This window comes from Manis javanica, chromosome 10, assembly GCF_040802235.1.
Source record: "Manis javanica isolate MJ-LG chromosome 10, MJ_LKY, whole genome shotgun sequence".
Lineage (NCBI taxonomy): Eukaryota > Metazoa > Chordata > Mammalia > Pholidota > Manidae > Manis > Manis javanica.
The window spans coordinates 88,460,938-88,475,693 of NC_133165.1; the positions used below are offsets into that span (position 1 = coordinate 88,460,938).

The 14,756-nt window shown below is 48.1% G+C and overlaps 1 protein-coding gene across 1 annotated transcript; it reads right to left on the minus strand.

Annotated features, from left to right (window-relative positions):
• Positions 1-8,298: 8,298 nt before the first annotated feature.
• On the minus strand, positions 8,299-14,625 carry LOC108393012 (tubulin alpha-1C chain). Its single transcript, XM_036992012.2, has 4 exons — positions 14,481-14,625; positions 11,729-11,951; positions 11,442-11,590; positions 8,299-9,377 (listed from the first exon to the last, which is right to left on the minus strand). Exons 1-4 carry the CDS (start codon positions 14,481-14,483, stop codon positions 8,403-8,405), a joined length of 1,350 nt encoding a protein of 449 aa, XP_036847907.1. The 5' UTR covers positions 14,484-14,625; the 3' UTR covers positions 8,299-8,402.
• Positions 14,626-14,756: the final 131 nt, after the last annotated feature.

Sequence of the window (14,756 nt, forward strand, 5' to 3'; positions counted from 1 at the left end):
AAATCTGAGTAAATAGTTCATAGCTTATTTTAATGCAATGGAAAGCCATTGGAGGGTTTTAAGCTGGGGAATGACTTGATCTTATTTATGGCTTTAAAAGGTCATTCTGAAGACAATTTCAGAATTGGGACATTCTATACAATGACCCCTAGATCTTGTAAGAAGTCAGTGTCATATATATATATATATATATATATATATATATTTTTGGAGGTCCCACTGGGATATGGTCATATTTTTTTTTAAGGTGGGCATATTAGTCTCCTAGGGATGTCATAAGAAATTACCACTGACTTGGTGGCTTAAAACAACAGAAATGTATTTCTCTCACCATTCTGGAGGCTAAAAGTCCAAAATCAAGATGTTGGCAGAATTATACTTCCAAAGGCTCTAGAAAATCAATCCTTGCCTCTTCTACCTTCTGGTGGCTCTTGGTGTTTGTTGGCTTGTGGCTATATCTCTAATCTCTGCCTTCACGTGGCCTTCTCCTCTTCTGTTTCTATGTCTTCTCCTTCTTATAAAGATAATTGTTACTGGATTTGGAAACCCAGGTAACCTAAGATGATCTCTTAACAATTAACTTGCAAAGACCCTTTTCCTAAATAAGGTCACATTCACAGGTTCTGGGAGGTGGACGTACCTTTCTTGGGGGCCACCATTCAACACACTACAGTGAATTGTTCTAGACAGGAAAGAGACTAAGAGATACAACAACTAAATGCAAAGTAGAAATCTAGATTGGATCCTGGATTTGGAGGGGGGAAAAAGGCTCTTGGAGAAATTTGTGTATTGTATGCTATGGAATGATTATAGCTGTTTTTAGGCATGAAGATGGGAAAGTGACAGTGTAAGGGAATCTCATGTTCTTAGGAGGTGCCTACAGGAACATTTGGCGGGGAAGTGTCACGATGCCTACAGCCTTCCCTGGTGGGTCGGTCCCATCACTTTCTCTGGCTGCCAGGTAAGGGAACCTGGGAAGGAGCAGTTGCAGAGTCAGTCTCACACCACTTATCAGAATAGAACCTGGGTTTCTCATCTTGGTTTCCACTTGGTTCTGCAGGTCTCTTATAGGGACTGTGCCTGGGTGCCTAGTGAGAGTCTGCCCCCACTCCCAGGCAGACGATATGCTCAGCCTTGCCTCTGGGTGTCCCGCGGTTGGGGAGACTTGAGCTGGAATTTCCCTTCCCCTCAGCCCGTGGTCTCCACATGGAGTTGGCCTTGCCCATCACACATGGGTACATGGGGTCTTCTGAACCAACCTCATTTCCTAGCAGCTCTCCCATAGGCTCACTGCTTTTCAGAGTCCATGTTTACAATTGGTTGACCACCCTTGGTCAGGAGGTCCCTGCCTGGTGAGGAGGCAGGACCATCCCATGAGAAAGGACAAGGGAGGTCATGGCAGGGGCCCTCCCTGGGCCAGCACACCCTGCAAGTCTTCCTTTCTGGTCCAATGGTCAATCAGTAGAATCTTCTGCGCCGCGTTGGAGATGACTGGGGTTTGGATGGCTGGACTCCAGGGAGCATGATGGAGAACAACAGAACCTTAGTGAGCATCCCTGGGCTGGGGCAAAGGGGTTTGTGAGGAAGCTGTGGGAGTCCTCTACGTAGGTGGGACTGGTTTATGGAGAACAGGAAAGCGAGGCAGAGGGGTTATATTCAAGATGTCTCATGTTGCAGGGAAAGAGCACCTAACCACAAACTGGTTAGGTGTTCTAACTGGGCCTGGGCCAGTTACTGGGTCTTGCTTTCCTCATTGGTTAAACAAAAGTGTTGAATGAAAGGATCTCTGACATTCTTTGCAGGCAGACAGGTGGGGCTAGGGTAGGGGTAGGGGATAGTCAAGGACTCAGCTAATGAAAGAAGTGTTTATGAGATCATGGTGGGTCTCAGAGTACTTCCCCCCAGGAGCTTTAAGCTCTTCCTTCTCAGGTTGGTGCCCCAAGATCCTCCCTGTGAGAATGAGCAGCAGTCCCTATACAGCAGGGGGGAAGGATGGGGATGGGGAAGGAGGGGCAAGCTGTCTCAGGATAGTGCCAGCGCTGGGACAGACATATGATCTCCTCAGCTGCAGGGTTCATTTTCAGAGTAGGCCACAGTCAGGGAGTCCAAGGAGGGCACTGATTTTCTCCCCAACCCCAACTCCCTGTTTACTGGATTGCCAAAGGAGGTACAGACTTTATGCTGGACCTCCTGGCAGGGGACCCCTTCCCTCCATACAACTTCCATGAGCCCCTCAGCCTGAAACCCCAGAACGTTAGAGCAGGTGGGAAACTGGGGTCACCTGGGACCCCTCCTCCACTTTCCTAATGAAGATGCTGTGGTGGAAGGCAATCAGTGGGCTGTTCTGAGATACAGCCCTGGCTCCTGCCCCCCACTAGGGGAGCCCCCTCCGTACCCAGCTGGGGCTTGAGCACATGCATGCACCTGACAGGAGATGGAACAGGGGCTCCTGCCCATCAGGCCTGTTGCCAGGAGGCTCTTTTCTGCAATCATGGCACTATGCCATCCATCTCACCCCACCTCCTACAGGGAGAGGCCAGGTGACAGCTGAACAGACAAGTTCAAAGAGCCTGATACTCTACCAACTGGGCCCAGCCATTGGGAGCCACTGGAGTCCATGGATCTCCTAGGCATCTAGCGCCACTGTCTGCATCTGCTAGAGATTGTCCCCCTCTAGGTGACTTTTTGCAGCACACTACTGTGTGGTCACCTGGCTGGAGGAAACAGACCTGGGGAAATGGGTGATGAGTGGGGGAGAGAGAGAGAGGAAAGGGAGAAAGAGAGGAAAGCAAATGGGTCAGAAAAGGAGAAAAAGCCTCTCAGGGGAACAACCAGTTGAGTGATGCCTATTCACACTCTGGAGCCCCCAGAATCTGGTCTGGTTCTTGTCCAAGTCACCACACACCACCTCCTTGTCTACAAAGGCAGAAGAGCTGGGCCTGCCCTGGGGTCCGGCTCCTTCTGGCTGGGCTTCCCGGGAGGTCATTCTCTGGGAGCGCACCTCCTTGCCTTTCCACACCACCGCAGATTAGACTTGGGCTCCATTTAAGTTGCATGTAAGGAGAAAGGCAGCACATTTTTTTGAGCCTGCAAATGTTCTCCGTGTGCTTTCAATTTACAATTTAAGTTCAGCCAAGACCCCTGGAGAGACTGGAAGAAGCAGCAGATCAGTTTGGCTGACTGGGAACTGCAAGCAGAGGAAGGCCGAAAACCAAGGGAAGGAAGAAGGGCAAGGGATCGTTGCTCTCCCAGGGCAGTGCCTGGACCAGAAAAGGGGTCATACAAAGTCAAAAGGGTCTTAATATTTTTATATTATTAATTATTTTACTAAAAGTTTCTTTGAACATTGCATAAGACTTTCATATTAGTTAGAATGCTTTTGGTAGGAAGCAATAGAAGACCCAACTCAAAATGTCCTAAACAATAAGGGATTTATAATCTCACATGATAAAAACACCAGAGGCAGAGAAGTTTCAGGGCTGGTTAATTCAGGGACTTAACATCCTATCAAGGACCCAGTTTCTTTTCATGTTTCTGCTGTCACGCTCAGAGTGTTAGCTTTTGTCCTTGTGTATCTCCTCGTGGTCATAAGATGGCCATAGCCATCGTGTGCTCACACAACATCTGAGGATGGTTAGACAGAAAATCTTTTCCTTGCTCCTTCTTAAGAGCCAGGAAATTTTCCAACAATGTCTCCCCAATCTCCAACCAGCAGACATGACCTCACCTCTCATTTCCATATCATATCACATGCTGGCTCCTTAGCTGGAATTACCTTGATCAGTTTAGATTAAGATTCACCCTCGTGGCAGACAGGCCCAGCCTCCCGATGCACATGGGTGCGCAGTACCAGAACAGAACCTGGCTGTGTTGGCAGGTAAAACATCCAGATGGGATGGCTCGGGGGTAGATAAGGCATGGTGGCTGTCACATGTGGTGACCTCTTCTTATATGTGGCATATACTACCTTAAACTAGGGTTGGCCTCTGTGACCTGTCTCTACAGTCCAAGGGAGATATAATAACTTAATATAGTCTCTGTAGTGCCCAGCACAGTGACTCACACCAAAGACGTTCTCCAAAAATAATGAATGAATGAAATTTAAAAACTGAAATGATTGTTATAATAGTATAACTGGACATGATTACCTTTGCCAAGGGCATTTCAATATTAATTTACTGTCAGGCTAGACATCTGTTGAAAGCCAAACGAGATATTTGATAAAAACAGAGTATGTCGGGGGAGAGAAGGGAGACAGCATGAAATTGGATTTATACCCCCACTAGCCCTGGGAGTTAAAACTAATTTGTGAACATAGATAAAACTCTTGTGTAATTAGGAAAGCTTTACCTTCTGTTCTCAATTTTATAAAGAGAGAAAGCAGCCTTTGGGTGGTGAGACAAGTGTTTAAGAGCATTTTTTGTATTATGACTAGAGACAATACATATCTGGTTCTGTAAGGTTCATAACTCGGTATTTCTCTCCTGCTGCAGACTCGCAGGGAGCATCAGAGGAAAAAAACATTTCCTAAGAACCTGCTCAGGGCTGACAAACTCAGAGACACCAGGCTCTTGAAATGAATGGGGTGATGTCAGGCTAATGAGATGTCAGCGAAGGGACTTTCTCCATGGAGCTGAAGTTGGGAACTTTCCCCACCCCAACACACTGGGTCTATTTTCCCTTCACCTTCTGCTGCCTTGTCTCCCAGACAGCCGCCCTAGCACTGGGCCCTGGGAGGCGCTCGCCTGGGTCATCTCCACCAGCTTCACCTGTGGCCTTGGCTGACAGGAGCTGACCATCCTGGCCCCAGTGCCCAGGGAAGCAATGCTCCAGGTCTGCACAGCAGCAAGTGTCCTGTGAGCAGGAGTCCAGGCAGGTGGTAGCAGCGACCCTGCAAGGATACCGTATATCCATGATCTGAGAATTGCTCCCCTGACTTCAGAGGGAGGCCTGGACAAAAAAGTCCCCAATGAAGGAAGCTACAGCCTGGATAACGGAGACCAGCTGGCTTTGCCCCTCTGGATCAACGTGCCACCTGGGCTTGGGAATGGGGCTCCTGCGGGGGTGATCTGATAATCAGTAACATAATCAGATGTCCTTTCTGCCACTGTGGCTCCATCCTGGGCTCCACACAAGTGCTGGCCTCTGTAGGCCTCATGCCCACTGTGGCCAGAGACATGGCTCCTGTCCCCGAGAACTGGGAAGGCTGCCAGGCACAGCCACAACTTCCCCTGGAGCTGCTTGGAGGCATGTACTTTGGAGTCAAGAGTTCTGGAATCAAATTTCAGTTTGGCCACTTGCTCTGTAGCCTTAGGATAGATACTTAATTTCTCTGAGCTGCAACTTCCTCACCTGTGGACAGGGGTATAATAGCATTACCTCACAGGGTGTTATAAAGATAATAAAACATTCTCACCCTGGCAGCCTCCCCTTCCCTCCACAACCCTGCTCAGGGCTGCCACATACCTTCCGGAAGTCAGAGGTCTAAAGACTGGCTCTCTTCAAGCTCGAACCCACCTGGTCACCTCTGGCCTGACAGTGGGCTGTTTGACAGATTCCCTGTGGAACAAAGGCATTTGCTAGCTGCTCCCAAACACTTAGGGTGACATGTAGCACTGGCCCCTCACGGCTATTTTCTCCAGCTCAAAGCAACTATGCATTCACCCACTAGCCCTTGGTGGCCAGCAGCCTCCTTGGGGTGGAAGATTTCTTCTCCAGTCAGGTCAGGCGAGGGAAGCCTGGGCCCTCTGTCTGCACAGCCAGAATCTGGGGCCCCAGCCAATGTCAGACCCTACATCCTCTTAGGTTTTCTCCATTTATCCCCATCCAGCCTCAGCAGCGGCTGCAGTTCTGAGGCCAGACTTTTCATTTGTGCTCAAGGGCACATCAGCTGATTGTCATCCACAAAGCAGTGACCTAGACCTTGGGGTATATTTCTTCTGGCAGCAGACTAACTTCTATTCTCTCTCTCACAAACACAGGTGGAGAAAAATCACCATTACAAGGACAGATCCCTCCCAAACCACTGGCACTTTGCTCTTCCAATTCCCCAGACTCTGTTCTACTGGAATATTTTTTCTCAGCTAAACTTTGCTCTCACCTTCTTTCACCTCCACACTGTTGCAGCTGCTTAAAAGGTTTCCAACCTTTTTCACATCTTGGCACATATAGAAAATAATGTATCTGTACAGCTTACTGAGGTAATTGGGTGAGGGATGCTCCTAACCAAGGGTGACTGGCCTGGGGGCTTTATGCCCTCCAGGTTTTAGCCAGGCTGTTTGAAGGCTGAGGGGTTATACCTGGGAACTGCTGAATCCCATTCTCAGGGCTCCAAGCTTGCAAAACACTGGCTCAGAGAATGGACTTCTCAGAGTCACGGGATATCATGCTCAACTGAAGCTGGATTTATCTGTTGCTTCTCACATGGGAACATCCAATTTCCTCCAGTACTTGCACTGTGGCAATCAGCGGATGTCCTAGGTTGGGAGCCCCTCTGGTGGCTGGGCTGGCTCCATGAAAGCCATCCTCCTCCATTTTCATCCCAGACCTCGCATGCTCAGGCGCAGGAGGAACCAGGACCATCTATCTGGTAAGTAGCAATAGCTGGCTTTATATACTAAGGATGGGACTGGGTTGGACCTTGCCCTGAAGGGTAATGACCATGTTTCAGCTCCAAGCAAGTTCACTATGTATTCAATGTGACCAAAGAAATTGACAGCAAAACGTTCTTGGGGTGAAAGGATTATACCCAACTTTATTTCCAGGTGGCAGGTCAGTCACTAAAATCCTGTTCACTCAGAGCGAGTCTGCATGCAGCAAGTTGGTCTCTGCCTCTGGGCCCCTCTGTCTGCACAGCTGTCCTCTGGGTCCCTCTGCCCACACAGCCGTCCCCTGGGCCTCTGTTCTCGGCACTGCCACCACTCCAGCCTCTGCTCTGCTCTCCTGCAGCCTTGCAGCTGTGCCACCGTGTCACGCCCAGAGCACTGGATGGAGCTCTTTATATCAACAGCAATGTATCGCTGTGAGCTAGTCAACCAGGGTCAGGTGAGAATCCTGGCCACAGGAACTCTCATTTTATCCACACCATGGTTGCTCTCATGATTGAAAACCCTCCTGGGGCACAAAGATGAAGCATCCCAGGATGCAGCACCACTGTGCTCCAGGATAGAACGTGCACTTTTTAGATCCTCTCCTCAGATTAAGGGGGCGGAGGCGAGCCATGGAGAAGGGGCAAAACACCAGGGGGAAAGAGAGGTGGCAACTGAGAGCACCATCAGAACAAGGTGTCATGGAACAAAGGTGGACCCACCTGCAGCTCCAGCCCCATCTCGTGCCACTGGTTTGGCATTCCTATTCAGGCCAGCACCCCAGTGCCGAAGCTGGCTTCTCCCATCTGCATAGGCCTGGCCCTCTGGGCATCCTTGTTCTTTTCCATTGTTTGTTTCGACCTCACAGGCCACACCACAGGTTCCTGAACACCAATCACCAAGCCACCCACATTCATGCCTCAGAACATGCTTCCAACAGGTGCTCGGAAAGAGTGCCCAATTAAGGAACTCTCCCCTCTCCAGTCTTTCCTACACACACAGCTGGTTTTCCTTATTCCCCTATTTCAAATACTTCCCATGACATATATTCAAATATCAACACCATAACCTGTGACTTAGTACAATCTTGCCTTTGAGGCTTTGGCTAATATGAAATAAATAGGCACAAGCCCACCCCTTCCCATTTGGCTCTAGTATTTTATTAAAAGAGAGCGAGCTGTCAGTTTTATGTAGCTGGTTTCTTTCACCTAAGTCTTGGATTCTTGTTACAGATACTGTGAAATAATTTTTTATTAAACATAAATCCATTAAAAAAAATACTGCCAGCAAGTTTTGTCTGGCAGGATGGCAGGTTCCTTGAATTTTGGGTCCACCAATCACTAGCTATGGTACCTAACTTCAGGTGTGGTCACAGCACACCAACAGGGGGGGAAGACAAAAAAAGCTGTATCTGGCCCTCCATCTCACACCTAGATTCAGATCTGCATTTTACTATCTATAGGTCACTCACATTCATACTTAAGTTTGAGGAGCACTGGCCCCATCTTTGAGCCTCTAGACTCACTTGCAAGATGATTTCACTCCATCGACTCAGGCCTAAGGAACATGGACCAACCACTTATACATGCACATAAGCCACAGTAAATGCTGATCAAATGATCGGCAGATCCTTTGCCAGCCCCCTCCATCCCCAAATGGCCTTGAGTAAGTGGAGCAAGTGTTCACTATGATATAGGAGCCAGCTTGACACTTAAAATACAAACATCACTTTTATTGACAAGTTAGGGCCACAAGAGACAGCTTCACAGAACTACAACAGTCCCACAATGGGAGCGCAACATTGTCCCAGACAGGTTAATACTCTTCACCCTCATCCTCTCCCTCAGCACTATCTGCTCCAACCTCCTCATAATCCTTCTCGAGGGCAGCCATGTCCTCCCGGGCCTCAGAAAACTCCCCTTCCTCCATGCCCTCACCCACGTACCAGTGAACAAAGGCACGCTTGGCATACATCAGGTCAAACTTGTGGTCCAGGCGAGCCCAGGCCTCAGCAACGGCTGTGGTGTTGCTCAGCATGCACACAGCTCGCTGTACTTTGGCCAGGTCCCCACCAGGCACCACAGTGGGAGGCTGGTAATTAATGCCAACTTTGAAGCCAGTGGGGCACCAGTCCACAAACTGGATGCTGCGCTTGGTCTTGATGGTGGCAATGGCAGCATTGACATCTTTGGGAACCACATCGCCACGGTACAACAGGCAGCAAGCCATGTATTTACCATGGCGAGGGTCGCATTTCACCATCTGGTTGGCTGGCTCAAAGCAAGCATTGGTGATCTCTGCTACAGAAAGCTGTTCGTGGTAGGCTTTCTCAGCAGAGATGACTGGGGCGTAAGTGGCCAGAGGGAAGTGGATGCGGGGATAGGGCACCAGGTTGGTCTGGAATTCTGTCAGATCAACATTCAAGGCTCCATCAAATCTGAGGGAGGCAGTGATGGAGGACACAATCTGGCTAATAAGGCGGTTCAGGTTAGTGTAGGTGGGGCGCTCAATATCCAGGTTTCTACGACAGATGTCATAGATGGCCTCATTGTCTACCATGAAGGCGCAATCAGAGTGCTCCAGGGTGGTGTGGGTGGTGAGGATGGAGTTGTAGGGCTCAACTACAGCTGTGGAAACCTGGGGGGCTGGGTAAATGGAGAACTCCAGCTTGGACTTCTTGCCATAATCGACAGAGAGACGTTCCATCAGCAGGGAGGTGAACCCAGAACCAGTTCCCCCACCAAAGCTGTGAAAAACCAAGAAGCCCTGAAGGCCTGTGCACTGGTCCGCCTGCAAAGCAAAGAGTTTTATTTTAGCCTTGGTGAAAGCTGCAACAACTTATTTGAATCCATAACTGCATTGAGACTTTTGAAATCTTCTAAAAAATACTTGCTAAGAGAGCAGCCATAAAGAGATTCTAAGTGTGAAATGATTCACAGAAACTTTCCACAACCAACTCGGGGTGGGGATGGGGAGGGAAGGTGAAATTTGTTATAAGTCTATTTAAAAATAATGAACTACTTTCATTTCCGCAGGCAGAGGAGTCATGAGATCTGGAAATGAATAGAGTGCCCACGTTATAGTGATGGAAAGGCAACCTCTGGTGCCCTTGCTGTGACCTCAGAACAAAGGCAACTTCTCTTCAGTTTGGAGAGCTACTAAGGGCAGGCAGGCTTGGGACCACCAGTCCTGTACAATGGATGTCTGTTCACAAAGATTTGGCAGCTGCTCTCTGACCTTGGATTTGACACAATAGCTGAATTCCAATGCCCCGATGCTTGAGTCTGGCTGGGTCTGAATCTGGCTTTACCAGTTTCTTGCTGAATGACTTTTGACCAGATTCATTTCCCAATCTGTTTTCTCATTAACTAAATGAGGAGAACAGTAACCTACCTCAGCTTGTTGAGAATATAATGAGAACTTGAAGCAGTGCTTGGCACAGTAAGTTCTACTTACCAGAAAGCTGTTCATTCTGGGAATCCCAATTCATTGAGTCCTTATGTCACTGGGGCTTTCCACCACTTAACTGAGCTATTCTGGTTAGTAAACTGCTACTCTATGAAAGGATGATTTTTTGTCTTTTCAAAGTTGATAACCCTCACTTCTCCAAAGGTGCCAGAGCTTTGTGGACATTCTTTAGCAACCCCTAATTTCCCTTCTCCTGTGGGTCCAACATATGAGACCAATGAATGGAGATCAGAGTTTGGAGCAGACTCTAGTCTACCAATTCAATGGACACAGTAGTAACACCAAGGGCAAAAGCAATGTACTGGTAGTTAATGAACTCCACCCCAGAACCCTTATTGGCTTTTACTGGTTTTTTTTTTTTGGTCCCTGATGTCAGGCCCTTATTTCCAAGTCACAGCTTATAACTGAAGCTTGATTTGCAAACATAGGAACCATTAACCCAGTTTTACTGGGAAGACTATGATAAACATCTGGAAAAGTATGAAGCCATGAATAATGTTAAGGCCATTCTTTTTAGAACAGACCAATTGTGGCTAGGCTTAGCATAATGTGATTTTCCTGACAGGCTAACTCTACTCAAGCCTTCATTCTTGATTTTTGGTTAATTACTTACAAGCTGCCCACATGCCTAACAGAGTCATCTGATTGCCAGACTTAATTAAAATGACCCAAACAGAACACTTACTAACTTTCCTGATGTGAAATGAATAGAGTTTTGCCTAAGATTACTGTGCCTCAGGGTCAGTCCACAGGGCCCTGAATTCTAGCAGAAAAGCAAGAATACTGCTTTTTGTAACTATCTCTCAATACACCTTCCAAGTTTCAGTGACCGATACTTGCTTTGATAATATGGGAACTCTCTTGATTCCACTTTCAGTGTAGTTGAAGTTTCCACTGTCAGCTTCTTCTAGTCAGTGTTACGCTGGCTTCTTGTGCTCTACGCTTTAGTATAATATAAGGTACGAGTCCAAACTTTTTTTTTTAAGAGTTTGATCAGTTTAGTTGCATGTCAGTCAGCCGCCTACTCACTCAGTGTGACTAAGATGACCTAAGTAAGGAATGTCTCAGGTTCGAGCAGGGACGCACCCTGACTGATGGGTCTTAAATGACAGCAAAACTATTAAGGCTCTCTGGTTCTCCTTTTGACTCCAGGTGAACTGCCCTCACCGAATGAGCAACTGCCCAAATCTGCTTTGTAAGACACAGAACTAAGCAAAAGAGCACTTAACACCTGCCCCATAAAGTTGTCCCATCACCCAGGACCACCTGTTTTCAAAGTTGAGTTATTTAGTGAGCAGTCTAAGGCCCGTTTTAGTGTGCAAGAATGATTCTTGTAGTTTCATCCCTCTAAAAACTCTAAGGGAAAACTCTGAGTACTGTGTTTACCAGCTTCCGAATTCGGTCCAAGACGAGGTCGATGATCTCCTTGCCAATGGTGTAGTGCCCCCGGGCATAGTTATTGGCAGCATCTTCCTTGCCTGTGATGAGCTGCTCAGGGTGGAAGAGCTGGCGGTAGGTGCCAGTGCGAACTTCATCTGGAAAAGGAGAGAACCAGTGGCCCCATCACTGACAGTCTGCAGAGCCCAAGTGGCCCCAGGGAGCCCCCAGGGCAGGCCTCTTCTGCCAGACCCCTGGGACCTCACTCACATCACTGAAGGCCGAAGGCCACTCACCAATGACGGTAGGTTCCAGGTCGACAAACACTGCCCTGGGCACATGCTTGCCCGCGCCCGTCTCACTGAAGAAGGTGTTGAAGGAGTCATCTCCTCCCCCAATGGTCTTGTCACTTGGCATTTGGCCATCGGGCTGGATGCCGTGTTCCAGGCAGTAGAGCTCCCAGCAGGCATTGCCGATCTGGACGCCAGCCTGGCCAACGTGGATGGAGATGCACTCACGCTGCCAGAGCAAGAAAGGGAAAATGTCAGAGGTAGGACACTCAGGAATGATTCACACCTAAATGACTAACTTTCAGGATAGTCACCTTCCTGGAGGACATTCCCACCCAGGCACTATTTCACAAGCAACAATCTTTGTTGAAGACTAATTTAGAGAAAATCCTTTGAAAACCAAAGATATGTTAATGAACTCCTGGACCAGACCAGACCCTTGCTCTGTAAACACATTAGATATTCAAGGTCAGGTTTCTACCATTTTAGAAGGACATAAGCAACTCTACAGCAATAGATTCCCCATCCACCCCCACCTAGGGTAGTAACATGCCTGCTGATTCCTTCAAGGCATGCAAATTCCTTCTTCCAGCTCTGATTCACTCTGCGTGATTGTGTAACTACTGAGCTCATTCTGGTCCCTCTTTAATCCTATTCAAAAGACAGAGCTTTTCCCTTTAAAACCAGCTTAAACCAGCAAATACCGCCATGACTCATGGAGAAAATGCCAGATAAGCAGCAGTTAGCTGTATTTTAAAAACTGTGGACAGAGGCAGCTTTTTAACCCTGTGGAATAATTTAATCATAAGGAAGAACATTTTTTCTTCACTATCTTGAGGGGGGAGGGTGGTGGAGACCCATGGTAATTAAAACTAGAAATGTCACCAAGACTTTATGAATAGCTTAAGAACTAGCTGTTTCCTGGCAAAATGTAAATGTATCTCTGGCACTGTGGAAAAGTCTATCGTTTGAAGAATTCAATGACAGTGAGGAAATATGTTTTCCTTTACTTGCTAAACAAGGTAATTTATAAGTTACCAAACTCATTCCTGCTCAGTAAAATAAAGCAATGAACATAAGGCTGTTTGTTGTATTTCATCTCAAATTAGATTAGGTACTGGCAGAGGATTTTGAAAATATTGACACCAAATATCTCCCATTACATTTTCCCCAAGTTAAGAGGGTTTCAAATTTTAAAAGCTGCTAATAGGAAACTAAAGAAAATTCAACACCAGCTAAGACCTCAAAGGGCCTACCTAGTTTCATAATCCTGAGATGATAAAAACCCAAATCACTCACAACCTTTGACCTAGGGCCCTCCTTCCCAGCTATACTCTCCATGAACAATCATGATCTCTTGACCACAGCAGGAAGGTCAGTATTACCTGCATCTGCTTATCCAGCTCTAGGGCTGCGGGAGAAAGGGAGGTGTTTGCTTGAATGCACCCATGACTATTCACCATTGCATCATGTTTACCTTCACCTGGACTTTGGAAATCTCACAGCTGGAGAAAGCTGGTGAGAACCAGAGCTGTGACTAGGACAGCCCTAAGCGCAAGGAGATGAAAGATCTGAAGTCCTCTCATTTCAGTTCTCTTCGACTGAAGCCTTTTGCGCCCCAAACTTACTTCTATGGTGCCCAACAGCGTAAACTGCTTTTTCATTTAGACTGTGGCCACTGCTTGCCCTCCTCCCTTTGCTAACTCGGGAGATGGAGACAAAGGGGACAGTCGTTTGTCTGGTTTTAAATTCGTAAGCTGCCACAGTCTCGTTATATAAAAAAACATTAATTGAGCCAGTTTTGCCTAAACAGGTTTGCTGCTCCTCTCCTGCCTTTAACAGCCTCGCTACTTTCTGAATTACACTTTTACCAGCACGTTTCTAGTTTTGCATACTGAAAAGCACTCAAGCACGTTGTTACAGACATACTTTTGCTAACTGTGATAGTGTCTGAAGAGGGTCAATGGGGGACTATTCACTGTACTTTTTTTTTAGACAATATTTTGTAACATTTGATACACAAATACTTGTTTAAGAACATTTTTTGTTAGACCTGCAACAGATGTTCTCTAAAACAGCTGTTTCCAATAACTAGGGAAGCTGTATTGAAAATACTCAAGTTGTGTATAAACTTTAAAACTAAGACAGGTTTTACAAGAAAATAACCTTTTATGGACTTGTTTTTGAAAACCTGGCTTAAGTAGAATGCTATAAATACCCCCACTAAATTAACACTAGAAATGCAGGATTAGACAACGTGATCTTTCCCTTCAAAGGAGGAGCCTGCCTACATCCTTCAGGTGGATGGATGCAATTGGAAGCTCTCCGCCGAGCCCGGCCGCAGGTGACTCAGCGGCGAGTCACAGGGCGCTGAACAGGGGGTGCCAGGAATTGTTTGCATCTTTCGTGGGGGAAGCACACAAAGTGCTCCCAGGGGTCCAGAGCATAGGTAGTAGGCAGATGAGGTTACTTGGGGAAATATAGGGGAGAGGCTTTCGTTTCCAAAAGTCCTTGGGCGCCAGTGTGAAAGTTCCCTGGCCTTCCTGGGGCGATGCCCTCGCACTACGATCAAAAGGGTTTCCCACCTCCACCGAGGAGTCTGCCCGTGAGACTTAGCTTTCCCAGCCTGGCCACCAGAAGCCAGGTTTGCCTGGAGGTCTCTGGGACGGGGTCCCACGTGCAACCTGGGTCCCGCCGCCCCATCGGACTGCCCACCCCTCCCCCCGCCACCGCCCGAGGACCTCCCCCCCCCACTCACCATGACTGAGATTTGGCAGGGCTTTGTGAGGCTGGAGGAGGCGAGGGGGCGGCGACGTCTCTCCCACTAAGAGACTACCAAGGAGTCCGGGGGAGTAGTGAGCGACCAGCCGCCCGAGGAACCCTATATACCCCTTTCCCCGGCCACGTGTCCGGAGGGCGGTCCCCGGCACCTCCCCGGCTCCCGTGGTACCGCCTCCGAGCCCCGCGGCCCCAGCCGGACGCCCGACCGCACCCTGCCCGCGGAGAGAGGCGGGGCGCGCGCGGCGCTGATTGG